The 13084-nt window shown below is 36.8% G+C and overlaps 1 protein-coding gene across 1 annotated transcript; it reads left to right on the top strand.

Annotated features, from left to right (window-relative positions):
- The first annotated feature begins 465 nt into the window (after positions 1-465).
- On the top strand, positions 466-13063 carry LOC120303651 (vomeronasal type-2 receptor 26-like). The gene is made up of 5 exons (XM_039333341.1): positions 466-1254; positions 3209-3436; positions 4578-4704; positions 5764-6670; positions 12751-13063. The coding sequence occupies exons 1-5, from the start codon at positions 466-468 to the stop codon at positions 13061-13063; spliced, it is 2364 nt and encodes a 787-aa protein (XP_039189275.1).
- The last annotated feature ends 21 nt before the right edge of the window (positions 13064-13084 follow it).

Below are 13084 nucleotides of genomic sequence, written 5' to 3'. Positions count from 1 at the left end.
AAAAACCTAATTGCTGTTGTGGGAGGTCTTGCATCTGACACCTCTTTTCACATGGCAGATATTTTAGGACTCTACAAGATTCCACAGGTGAGGATGATGCATATCTGCAGAGATCAGCTTTTGCTAATGTTATATTCATCACACAGGTGGTTTTGAAATAGAAAAGAGAAGCTAGAAAATGAAAGAAATTAAGCTTAGTGAATTTGAGAAATAAGGACTCCTGGGAGGATTAGAGAGGTTCAGAATCCTTCTTTCTAATTCAAGTTGTTCATATTTCTGCATCTCTGTTAAATAGGTAAAGGCAAAATTTTAAATTTTAGCAAAGGGAAATTGAAAGGTAAGAATTTCATTTCTGCAGGTATGATTGATTTATAAAAATGCACCATGCACTTTGCCTTTAAGCTCACATATGGATCATTTGCTCCTGAGGACACTGTAAAACCCACGGATCCTATTTTTTATCGCATGGTCCCAAATGATGAAAACCAGTACATGGGAATTATCCGTTTGCTTCTACACTTTGGCTGGACATGGGTGGGTCTTTTTACAGGAGATGATGATAGTGGAAAATATTTCTTGCAAAGCATGGAAGCATTGTTTTCCCAGTATCGAATCTGTTTAGCCTTCGTTCAGGTGTTTCCACGCCAAGGCCGTGTCTTGTCCAGTGATGATATGGGTACATTTGGAAATCTCCATGTATCTGTTATGGATCAGAGGGCCAGAGCATTTATCATCTATGGAGATACCATGAATCTTATGTGGTTAATTACCTATAATACTCTTCTAGTTTCTGATCACGCATATTTTGGGAAGGTGTGGATCATGACAGCTCAGATGGAATTTGCAGTAACAGGAGTGACCAGACGGATGGATTTTCAAATGTTCCAGGGTGCCATATCCTTCGCAATTCATTCCAAGCAACTTCAGGAATTTCAGATATATCTTCAGAAGAAAAATCCATACAAGCCTGAAGGTGATGGTTTTGTCCAGTTGTTCTGGGAACAGGTTTTTGAATGTTCATTTCCAAACTCTGGGGAACCATTGGAGCAGGATGAACTATGTACTGGGAAGGAGAACCTGGCTAAGCCTCCTCAATCTGTTTTTGAAGTGAGAATGAATGGCCACAGCTACAGTATTTACAATGCTGTCTATGCGGTAGCCCATGCTCTTCATGCAATGCACTCATCAAAGACTAAATACAGAGTAAGAATGGGGGAGCAAAGATCTGAGTTTGAAGACATGCAACCTTGGCAGGTAATATTCCCATAACAGAATGATATAACCGAATAACAGAGTTGGAAGGGACCTTGGAGGTCTTCTAGTCCAATCCCCTGCTCAGGCAGGAAACCCTATATCATCCCAGACAAATGGTTGTCTAATCTCTGATAATTTCAATGATCCTGCTGCCAGAAATTAACTAGCATATCAATGTATCCAATCATTGATGATTAGAATTAATAGCTGCATCCTGGGGACTTATGTCCATTATTGCTTTTATAACAAACCAAATACTTGCCTTATTAGAGAAAAAATATTTTAATCACTAATTAATAAAGGCAGTCTTCATTAACGACCACAATTGGGACTGCAACTCAGATGTTAAGGAAAACAATCAATATGATATTACTTCAACTTTCCTTTGCTTTACAGACTTCTGAAGGTTATAAATATGAGAACTGGTGGCAAAGTAATTTTTTTAGCATTATTGTAACTGTAAATATGAGGCAGTTGTTAATGAAGACTATAATCTGTAATCACTGTCAGCTGTCATAGATAAATATTTGTTGTCCAGCAGCAATATTTTAATGAATGGTTAAAATAGAGTGTAATAGAATAGAAAATAATGAAACAATATTTTAAAATCTTATAGAACTAGGACTAGAAAAGCAGTATAGGGAAACAGACTGAATATATGAATTAATAATACAAGATAATATTAAGCAACCCAGAGTCACACGATGGTGAGATGGGAGGCAAATAAATTTAAGAATCAATTAATAATCCAGAATTTTGGTCTAACCAGTGGAAATTCCCAATTTGTACATTTATCTGCCAAATGAGAAAAAAACAAAGTTCTGGGGGGAGGGAATCTCTGACTTTTTTCATGCAATGTCTTCTCACAGTATTTTTTTTGTTGTTGTTGTTCTGTTTGTTAATCTTGGAAGAAAAATAAACCAAAATTTCATGGAAATCTACTACCATTTTCCTATCTTCCTTCCCCCCCTCCTTTCCTGGCTGCCAACAATTTCTTTTCACAGAGTCTTAAGTGTACAAATGGTGTTAAAAATGACCATCTCTTTCAGCTTTATTATAGAACATTGAAAATAGATTGGACTCCAAAAGGATGTAGAACAATTTGTTTGCTCTACAATAGCCAAATTTTGAGATAGATGGGTAGATGGATGGATGGATGGATGGATGGATGGATGGATGGATGGATAGATAGATAGATAGATAGATAGATAGATAGATAGATAGATAGATAGATAGATAGATAGACAGATTCCTCCTAACTCTAATTAAAGCCCTGGGGCATTTATGGAGGGGAGAGAGAGAGAGAGAGAGAGAGAATCTGTTCTTAAGGCCATAGCAGCCCATGTCAGCAGAAAACAATTATATATTAAGAACGTTTCTCTAAAATATCTTATTAACTGGATAGCTTTCACTTTTATAAGCCATCTGTCACTCTGTTACTGGAAATCAGGAATTGGGAGGAGACTTATGTCTTAACTCGCAAGAGAGGATTGTCTATATGTGAATAGAAGGGAATAACTCTTAAGATCTAAGTGAAGTATTGCATCCATTTCAATTTCTGAGACAGGGTTGGGGCTACAGCTTAAATTTCTTGCCTGCTGGACTTAGCTATTTTCGTACATTGGTCCTTCCTTCCTTCCTTCCTTCCTCCCTCCCTCCCTCCCTCCCTCCCTCCGTCCCTTCTATATTTATCATTCATCCTTTTTTGAACTTATAATTCTATAGACAGCAATGGTAACTGGGATTCATGGTATGGTGCCTGCATTTGATACATCACTGATATAAAAATTACAGATAAAAGCAACAATATGTATCAGGGTCAAAGACTGTCATACATATCATAAAATAATCTCCTAGAATAAATTGTGTTGAATTTAATTGCTTCCAACATGTCATGAAATGACATTGTACACTTAATTTTATTATCCCTCTACTATTTTTTCCCTCCTTCCAGTTACATGCATTTCTTCAAGGGATATCATTTAACAATTCAGCAGGAGAGAACATTAATTTTAATGGAAAAAGAGAAATTGTTGCTGGATTTGATATAATGCACATGATTTTATTTGCAAATAACTCCTTCCGTAAAGTCAAAATTGGATGGTTAAAACCAATGGCTTTTGAAAGAGAACAATTCTTCATAGATGATGAAATTATTGAATGGCCAAGCTCCTTTAATCAGGTATGCATTCTTAGATTTCCTTGACAGATTTAACTTCAATAAGACAAACCATTGGTGGTTACACATTTCCACTACTGTAAACTTTGTCCATGCCACAAGATATAGCAGTGGGGTCTAGGACAATTCACCATGGTTGACTAGCCCCAGCTGTCTCACTCTGGTTGTCAATGTCCAGCTTGAGTATTTAAAATAAAGTCCCGGATTTTTTTCATTTCTGAAGTTCTTGCTGTTTTATTGAATACATGACATGGCATAGGTGAAGGAAAACTAACTCTAAAATCCCAAGATATCTACCCAAAACATATAACAATGACATTCCCAGCCAAATCTCCCAGTTGTCCATGTGGTGCATGTAAACCCCTTTCTGTTGTTTTGAGAACCTTCTGTTACCTTCATCCCCAAGGTTAGAATGTCCTCAAAAAGTTTCCACACGTCTGTGTTTCAGCAAATGTCTGCAGAACTGGAGAGGTTTCATTTCTCTAACTAGCCCATTCAAAGCCTCATCTCTCCCTCTCTCACTTACTCTAATGACAAGATGAAAACAATAAGGCACATTATGGCTGCCAAATTTTTACTGTTGACATTCATTAATTGGCAACAGACAAATCTCCACAGGACAGCTCACTGTGGGACAATTCAATGTAGGATAATTCAAGAGAGGGACAAGTGAATTGCAGCTGGTCTGGTCTTGCTTTAGGTTTGAACCTTCTCAAGTTAGAAGTCTTCAAGGCTGGGGTGAGCTGCAATTCTACTTGTCCCTCTCTTGAGTTATCCTGTGCTGAATTGTCCTCCAGCAAATTGTCCCATGGTGAGATGACCAGGACGAATTGGCCAGGGTGAGTTGGCCAAGACGAGTTTTCCATTCTGGTTGCAGTGCTAGTATAAATTCAGTATTGTTATTGCTTTATTAAATATTACTATTATTTCTAGTAACAATATTTTGAAAGCAATATATATTTAAATAGGAAAATAATACAATTTTAGTCCACTTTAAAAAAACATGCTTACATTACAGTATATACTACATATGTGGTCATCTATGTTGACCAATTACTTATTTCCTAATTTTCAGTTGTGTATGCCCCCCACAATAACTAAATGTTATCAGCTTCCTTACAACTCTTTTGATTTTTATGGACAGGTATGTCCTATTTCTGTGTGTAGTGACTCATGCCCACCGGGGTTTCAGAAACAAAAGAAGGAAGGGCAGAAATTTTGTTGCTATGACTGTTCACCTTGTCCAGAAGGAAAGATCTCCAACAAGACAGGTAAGTGACATAGAATTGATTGATTGACTCCCCCTCAAAAACTCCTTTTGTTTCCCTGCATTATATTAGGCCCAACACCCCAAAATCAGCTGGGAGTTACTTTCTGGGGAGGGCTTAGTTTTGGGAAAAAACAGTAAAATAGTCGTGAAAGTCAGCCAGATACTCTATCCATTTCTATTTAGGAATGTTATAATCTAGTAAATTATATTGTTGGTGTTGTTGTTGTTGGGTTGTGTTTTTTTTGTAGTATTTGTTGATATTCTGATATCACTCTGAGAGTCAGTCTGGTATTCCATCACAGATCGTGGCTTGTCTTTGAAAATAAAGACAAGGAACTTTGATGGCTCCTCCATGGTATTCAACTGAGCTGTCTTGATTTGGCTTCCAATTCAATAACAGACACAGCCTAAGAGGCTCAACATACGCTTCCATTTTCTGACAGTCAGTATGATATTTTATTACAATGGTTCCTATATAACTGTCTGATTTGGAACAGTAACCAAAAACAATGAATAGTTAGGACTGTAGAAAAAGCAATCACAACCAGCCTGCCTTCATTGAGAATCTGTATACTGCATGAACCAAAAAAGAGGGCTCAGAAAATACTTACAGAACCCTCATATCCTAAACATAATCTATTTCAACTTCTCCCCTCAGGATGCTGCTTTAAACAATTAGACATAAATTTGGTTTTTTCCCCATGCTGTCACCATCGGATTGGATTCTTATGCTTTATCAGTTGTTGTTTGTAACTTACGATCAATGATTGTAACTATGATGTATGATCTATGATCTACTACTTGCTGCTAATATATACACTGTGAGTTTATGCACTGGAGACAAATTCCTTATATGTCAAATCACAGTTGGCCAATAAATCTATTCTATTCTATTCTATTCTATTCTATTCTATTCTATTCTATTCTATTCTATTCTATTCTATTCTATTCTATTCTATTCTTATTATGAAGTAAGCTGTTTTCATTTGGCTTCTGATCCAGTCAAAGTCTAATAGATACACTTATTTTTCTTGACAATTTTTCTCCCTTTTCTTTTCAGACACAGATGAATGTATGCAGTGCCAAGATGATCAGTATCGAAGCCAGAGCAATGACAGCTGTTTCCCCAAAATAATAACCTTTCTTTCCTATGAAGAACCATTAGGAATGGGTTTAGTCTCAATTGTCCTTTGTTTTTCACTGGTCACGGTCTTGGTGTTTATTACTTTTATTAAACACAGTGATACAGCCATAGTCAAAGCCAATAACCGAGAACTCACCTATATTCTTCTTTCCTCTCTCCTGCTCTGCTTCCTCTGCTCTCTTTTATTCCTTGGCCATCCCCACAAAGTCACTTGCCTCATTCGTCATGTTGCTTTTGGTATCATCTTTACTGTAGCAGTTTCTTGTGTGTTGGCCAAAACAAGCACTGTGGTTCTTGCTTTCATGGCCACTAAACCAGGATCCAATGTGAGGAGGTGGGTGGGAAAAAGGCTGGCCAACACCATTATCCTTTCCTGCTCTCTCATTCAAGCTAACATTTGCACTGTATGGCTTGCCATTGCTCCTCCATACCCCAGGTTGGACATGAAATCCCTGCCAAGCGAGATGATAGCAGAATGCAATGAAGGTTCTACCTTTATTTTTTACTTTGTCTTGGGCTACATGGGACTTCTGTCCATCATCAGCTTCATAGTGGCTTTCTTAGCTAGAAATCTGCCAGATGCTTTCAATGAAGCCAAATTCATCACTTTTAGCATGCTCATGTTTTGCAGTGTTTGGCTAACTTTTATCCCAACTTATTTGAGCACTAAAGGCAAATATGTGGTAGCTGTGGAGATCTTTTCCATTTTGGCCTCTGGGGCTGCCCTATTATTTTTTATCTTTTCTCCAAAAGTTTATATTATCCTGCTGAGACCTGAGCTGAATAATAAGGAGGGATTGATAAGGACAACTAATAAACCAATGTAATTGCATCCTATTGCTTTATGTTATGATTGACATCAAATAACTGTCTTTCATAACCAGTATATCTGCTTATCATTTATTATTTGAGATCACCCAACAAATATATGAAAAAAATAAATATAATAAAGTACTTTTGTTTAATTATATAATTGTAAGTTTCAACAAAGAACCACTTTCTAATGCAAAATTATTTGTAAAATTATTCATTATTAAATCCTACTGAACCTATAGAGTGATGACTGGGATGACACCTAAAGAATTAACTGTTGGATAGGAACTCTGAACTGCATTTTCTTTACCACTTGAGCTAACCGGTGGAAATTTTATTTGAACCTTTATTTGTTTCTATTGGTGAAAAGCAAATTTGAACAGAAATTATATTCATGTGTAAGTCAATTCCTTTGTTAAAAAGATTGATGAGTTTCATGCTGTCCTGCTACTTACTGCAATTAAGATGATTATCTTTTTGACCTTTATGAGGATGTCATAATGTAATCTCGGATGGAATATTTTTAGGAAATATTTTTTTCATTGTTAGCATTGCTGTTAAATCACTCATAACTGTAGTTCAAAAAATATCAAAAATAACTTTCAAAACTTTAACATGAATCTAATATTTTTGAAAATGAATTTATATTTCTGCCCTAGTGAGATGACCAATTGAGATTTGGTTTCTTAAGATCTGGAATAATATCTTACATGAGATTTTATTGGTCTCATGTGCTGCTTTTATTTGGCAACATTTAAATTGCTTTAGATTATATTTTTCATTACAACCTGAGTTGATTTATATATTGTTGATAGCTTTCTCATATTTCATTTCTAAAGAAGAGATGATACAAAAAAGTTATAATAAACAAGGAAATAAATAAATAATAAATAAATAACAGTATTTGTATATATTTCAGTTTGTGTGTGTGTGTGTGTGTCAGTGTGTTAATGATTCTTCTGAGAAAAAAATGTTTATATCTATAGGAAACCTTATTGATTGACTGATATCAAATTCATACTGTACATGAAACAAGAACCAAAGACTTATTTTGTTTGTTAGTTTTAGAATCAGAAAAAAATGTGGTTGAATCAGTAGTTGCTGAGTAAGGGTGCACTGCCTTTTGGTCTGTGAATAAAAAGATAAGTGGTTGCTTTGTGTTTTCAAAGATTTTAAATTTGGAGAATCTAAACCTGAAATTTAATTGGTAGAATAACATTTCAAATAAGCACATGAAAGATTGCTGAAATCCTAAAAATGAGAGATGTTGATAATAAAAACCGTGATAATGTCAAGATGAAGACAAGTCTGTTATGGTGGGTTGCTACGGTGTCATAATATCAGATGCACATTCCTAAGTCATGCCAATTGAGTGATAACATTATTACACATATATGATTTACCTTCCTTACACAACTTTAGATTCACATATTATTTCAATTCTTATTTCCCAACTCTCTGCCTGAAAACAAACAGAAAGAAAAAGAGGAGATAAGAATGGGAAAAAAATAATTAGCTGTAGAGTATACGCCCTGAGGCCAAATTATGATCCTTGAAATTTTCAACCATTAATTTGCTTTGGCACAATGCCAACAACTTTCTTGAAAATAATACAGAAAACCACAAACCATTTCTTCTTCAGCTTAAGATGTGATTAACAAATTCCCCCAGGTTTTATCTGTCATAGCCATAATCATGAGCAGAACAGAGACACAGTTCTGTAATACATAACTACGGTTCCTTCAAATTATTCTGCAGCATTCATTCAGGGACTAATGCATTCTCAAGGATGTTGATATTCAGGTTAAGGCTGAGACCCTTTTCCAAGTCAGATCTTCACCCTTTCAGTGCAACTTGGGTGAAAGTGGCCAATGCAAGGGATGAGGCAGCAATGGCTACATCCAGAGAAAAGGTCTTCTCATGGGCTCTGATGTTAGTAGTATTGCTCTTGCTGTTGCCCCAAATATCATGCACAAAGTCCAGCAAGAACTGTCCTTTGCTTGAGGTGCAACCGGTTCCTCATGAATGGCATAAACCTGGGGATCTCAATATTGGTGGCATGGCTTCTCAAATAATTTGCTTTTTCCCTGCAGTTAACTTTGAGCGATATCCTTATGTGGACCTAGATATTGAACTTGCAGTGTAAGGTTATTTCTCTCTCTCTCTCTCTCTCTCTCTCTCTCTCTCTCTCTCTCTCTCTCTCTCTGTATGTATGTATGTATGTATGTATGTATTTTTCCTAATTCATGCAAGCTTGGAATTTCAGTAATATGCTGGAATGACTAGGATGTGATTTGTGGATTTTTCCTTTTACAGGGCAAAATGGAGAACCACAGAAGATGAAACGGTCAGTCTTGGTTAGGGCTTAGATAGGGGGTGCCAGGGAATACAAAGGATAAAAGGTTAAAAATAAAATATCTAAAGATCTGCTTCTGTATTATGCCAAGAAAACTTCATGGATGACTCCACACAGATAATCTGAACTTGACTGAAAGGCCACTGTATAATATCCCACAATTTTAATTAGAACAGCTGTATTCTCAATTTATATTATGCAATACTTCCGTCATCATTATTATCACTGGTTTCAAATTTTCACCACATCCTCTTTGTTCTTATTCATATTCCCATTCTTTGTTTCTTCTTTCATTCTTCTTTTTAATACAATCCATCTGAAATGATCTACATTCAAAGCACTTTACCACCATCCTTGATAGGGAAAATAATTAAAAGCATCATGAACTAGGGAAAATCAGCTATATGTAATTATTTAGATTTTAATATGAGTTACATTGCATTTAATTTTGGTTCTACTTATTCTGCCACTGCATATCTGATTCGTGCTCTGAGTTGCCTGAATCATGAACTGGGTGGCTGATAAATTTGATCAATAAATATATAAATAAATGAATGGAGTTCATTCTTTCCCATCCAACTCAAGGACCAAATACAGCTTTTGGCATTGAACAAATAATACATAATAATAATAATAATAATAATAATAATAATAATAATAATAATAATAATAATAATAATAATAATAATAATAGTAAAGTTGGAAGGGACCTTGGAGGTCATCTAGTCCAACCCCCTGCTCGGGCAGGAAACCCTACACCATTTCGGACAAATGGCTGTCCAGTCTCTTCTTAAAAACTTCCAGTGTTGGAGCATTTACTGTTTCTGGAGGCAAGCTGTTCCACTGATTAATTGTTCTCACTGTCAGGAAGTTTCTCCTTAGTTCTAGGTTGCTTCTCTCCTTGATTAGTTTCCACCCATTGCTTCTTGTCCTGCCTTCAGGTGCTTTGGAAAATAGCTTAATTCCCTCTTCTTTATGGCAGCCCCTGAGATATTGGAATACTGCTATCATGTCCCCCCTTGTCCTTCTCTTCGTTAAACTAGACATACCCAATTCTAGCAACCGTTCCTTATATGTTTTAGCCTCCAGTCCCCTAATCATCTTTGTTGCTCTTCTCTGTACTCTTTCTAGAGTCTCAACATCTTTTTTACATCGTGGTGACCAAAACTGGATGCAGTATTCCAAGTGTGGCCTTACCAAGGCATTGAAGAGTGGTATTAATACTTCACGTGATCTTGATTCTATCCCTCTGTTAATGCAGCCTAGCACTGTGTTGGCCTTTTTGGCAGCTGCAGCACACTGCTGGCTCATATTTAAGTGATTGTCTACTAGGACTCCGAGGTCCCTCTCACAGTTACTACTATTGAGCATGGTGCCACCTATGCTGTACTTGTGCATTTGGTTTTTCTTGCCTAAATGTAGAACCTTGCTTTTTTCACCATTGAATTTCATTTTGTTAGTTAGTGCCCAGTGTTCAAGTTTGTCCAGATCCTTCTGTATCTGAAGCCTGTCTTCTGGAGTGTTGGCTATTCCTGCCAGCTTGGTGTCGTCTGCAAATTTGATGAGTTCCCCATCTATCCCTTCATCCAAGTCATTGATGAAGATGTTGAAGAGTACTGGGCCCAGAACAGAGCCCTGGGGCACCCCACTACACACTTCCCTCCATATAGATGCAGTTCCATTGAGGACCACTCGCTGAGTACGGCCGGTCAGCCAGCTACGGATCCATCTGGTGGTGGTTCTGTCTACCCCACATTTTTCTATCTTGTCAAGTAGTAGGTTGTGATCTACTTTATCAAATGCCTTACTGAAGTCCAAGTAAATTATGTCCACAGCATTCCTCTGATCCACTAATTTTGTCACTTGGTCAAAGAATGCAATAAGATTTGTCTGGCATGATCTATTTTTGACAAACCCATGTTGGCTTTTAGTAATGACTTTGTTTGCCTCTAGGTGTTCGTTGATTCGTTGTTTGATTATCTTTTCCAGGATCTTCCCAGGTATTGAGGTCAGGCTGATAGGTCTGTAATTTCCTGGATCCATTTTTTTTCCTTTTTTGAGGATGGGAACTACATCAGCTCTTTTCCAGTCCTCTGGTAGTTCCCCTGTGTTCCAGGATCTTTGAAAAATATAGTTCAGTGGCTCCGATATTACATCTGCCAGTTCCTTGAGAACTCTGGGGTGTAATCCATCTGGTCCTGGCGATTTGAACTCATCTAGGCTGGACAGGTGCTCCCTAACCATTTTCTTGCCTATCTTAACTTGTGTTTCTGTTTTGTTTTTTATGGCACTATTTTTGATAGGTTGGTCTGTTTTTTCCCTTTGTGTAAAGACAGATGCAAAACACGAGTTAAATAGTTCTGCTTTCTCCCTGTTGCTTGTCACCTTCTTGCCACTTCCACCCACTAATGGACCAATCATTTCCTTCACTTTTTTCTTGTTTTTTTACATGTTGAAAGAAGCTTTTTTTGTTATTTTTGACTTTGGTCGCAAGCCTTAGTTCATTTTGAGCCTTGGCTTTCTTCACTTCATCTTTGCAGGCTCGGGCTATTTGCTGATATTCTGACTTAGTTATGTTCCCCTCTTTCCACTTTCTATACTTGTCCTTTTTATCTTTCAATTTGTCAGAGAGTTCTTTATGCAGCCATGCTGGTTTCTTTTGAGAGCTGTTGTTTTTCCTCTTTGTTGGTATTGTGCTAGACTGTGCTTTTATTATCTCATTTTTCAAAATTTCCCAAGCTTCTTGAGTTGTTTTCCCCTTGAGGATTCTCATCCATGGAATCCTTCCCAAGCCCTCTCTAAGTTTATTGAAATTAGCTCTCTTGAAGTCCAAGACTCTAGTTTGACTGTGTTCTATTGTTGTGCTTCTATAATGTTGAATTCTAATATTGCATGATCACTTCCTCCCAGGTTCCTATGGCTTCAACACCGTCTATCATTTCATCTCTGTTAGTGAGAATTAGATCCAAATGGCTAATCCCCTAGTTCCCTTCTCTACTTTTTGGGAGACAAAGTTGTCTGCTAGGTTTGCCAGGAACCTGTTTGATCTTCCACTTGGTGCGGAGTTTGTCTCCCAGTTGATGTCAGGGTAGTTAAAGTCCCCCATTACTATTGTGATGTGCTTCCTACATACCTTAGTTAGCTGACTGGCAAAAAGTTCATCTATTTCCTTTGTTTGGTTGGGTGGTCTGTAGTATACACCTATGGCAATGTCATTTTCCCCCCCTTTTATATTGAACATAAGCATGTTCAATTCTCAGGTTTTGAAAATTTGTTCACCATATTTCATTAATGGTTATAAAAAGTTGCTTAGAAAGTTTTCTAAATCATAAATCTTCATGATTATTCAAAAGGAAAATAGCCTCCTTGCATAGCTGTCCTCCATGAATTTATTTTGAGATGCTACCATATTCAGTAGTCGTCACCAGATCATGTAATAAATTAATCTCACTATTCAGGTACATGTTATGTAAAAGAATGCCTTCTCTGACTCTGTTCTATATTGCCTTCCAATTATATCTTTTATTCCAATGATACCCACTCTCATTGGATGATCCCTTGTTCTAATGCTTTGAAAATGAGTCAACAAGATCTCTCTGCCTATTTTCTCCAACTATTATACATTTTAATTCTTCTTCAACCCAGTATTTTTTTTCTAAACAAATAGTCTAGAAATTCTACTTCTTTCAGCCCTGCATCCACTGCATAATTTGGCTATATACTTGTCTTTGCAGGATGGTGACAAAGTTCTATCAGCATGTTCTGACTTTGGCATTTGCTGTGAATGAGATCAATGAAAATGCAAACATCTTGCCAAATCTAACACTAGGATTTCACATATATGATAGCTATTATGATGCACGTATGACCTACTGGACCACCCTTGACCTGCTTTTCAAATCACAGAGATTCCTCCCAAATTACAAATGTGATCCAGAAAGACATCTTATGGCTGTCATTGGCGGAATGAGTTTGGACATCTCAACCCATATGGCAGACTTCTTAAATCTCTACAAGATTCCACAGGTAAAAACTAATGTTGACTAATATTTTTAATGTGCCATAATT

Source organism: Crotalus tigris, unplaced genomic scaffold (genome assembly GCF_016545835.1).
Source record: "Crotalus tigris isolate CLP2741 ecotype Arizona unplaced genomic scaffold, ASM1654583v1 scf7180000024473.799607, whole genome shotgun sequence".
In the NCBI taxonomy this organism is placed as follows: domain Eukaryota; kingdom Metazoa; phylum Chordata; class Lepidosauria; order Squamata; family Viperidae; genus Crotalus; species Crotalus tigris.
This window is presented reverse-complemented; position numbering and strand designations above follow the sequence as displayed.

Bases quoted from the DNA above. Each gene is read 5' to 3' on its own strand.
- LOC120303651 (XM_039333341.1), top strand. From the start codon at position 466: ATGGTCCCAAATGATGAAAACCAGTACATGGGAATTATCCGTTTGCTT. The intron at 4,705-5,763 runs GTAAGTGACATA...TTTTCTTTTCAG, and splicing joins AAAGATCTCCAACAAGACAG to ACACAGATGAATGTATGCAG. The intron at 6,671-12,750 runs GTAATTGCATCC...TTGTCTTTGCAG, and splicing joins AGGACAACTAATAAACCAAT to GATGGTGACAAAGTTCTATC.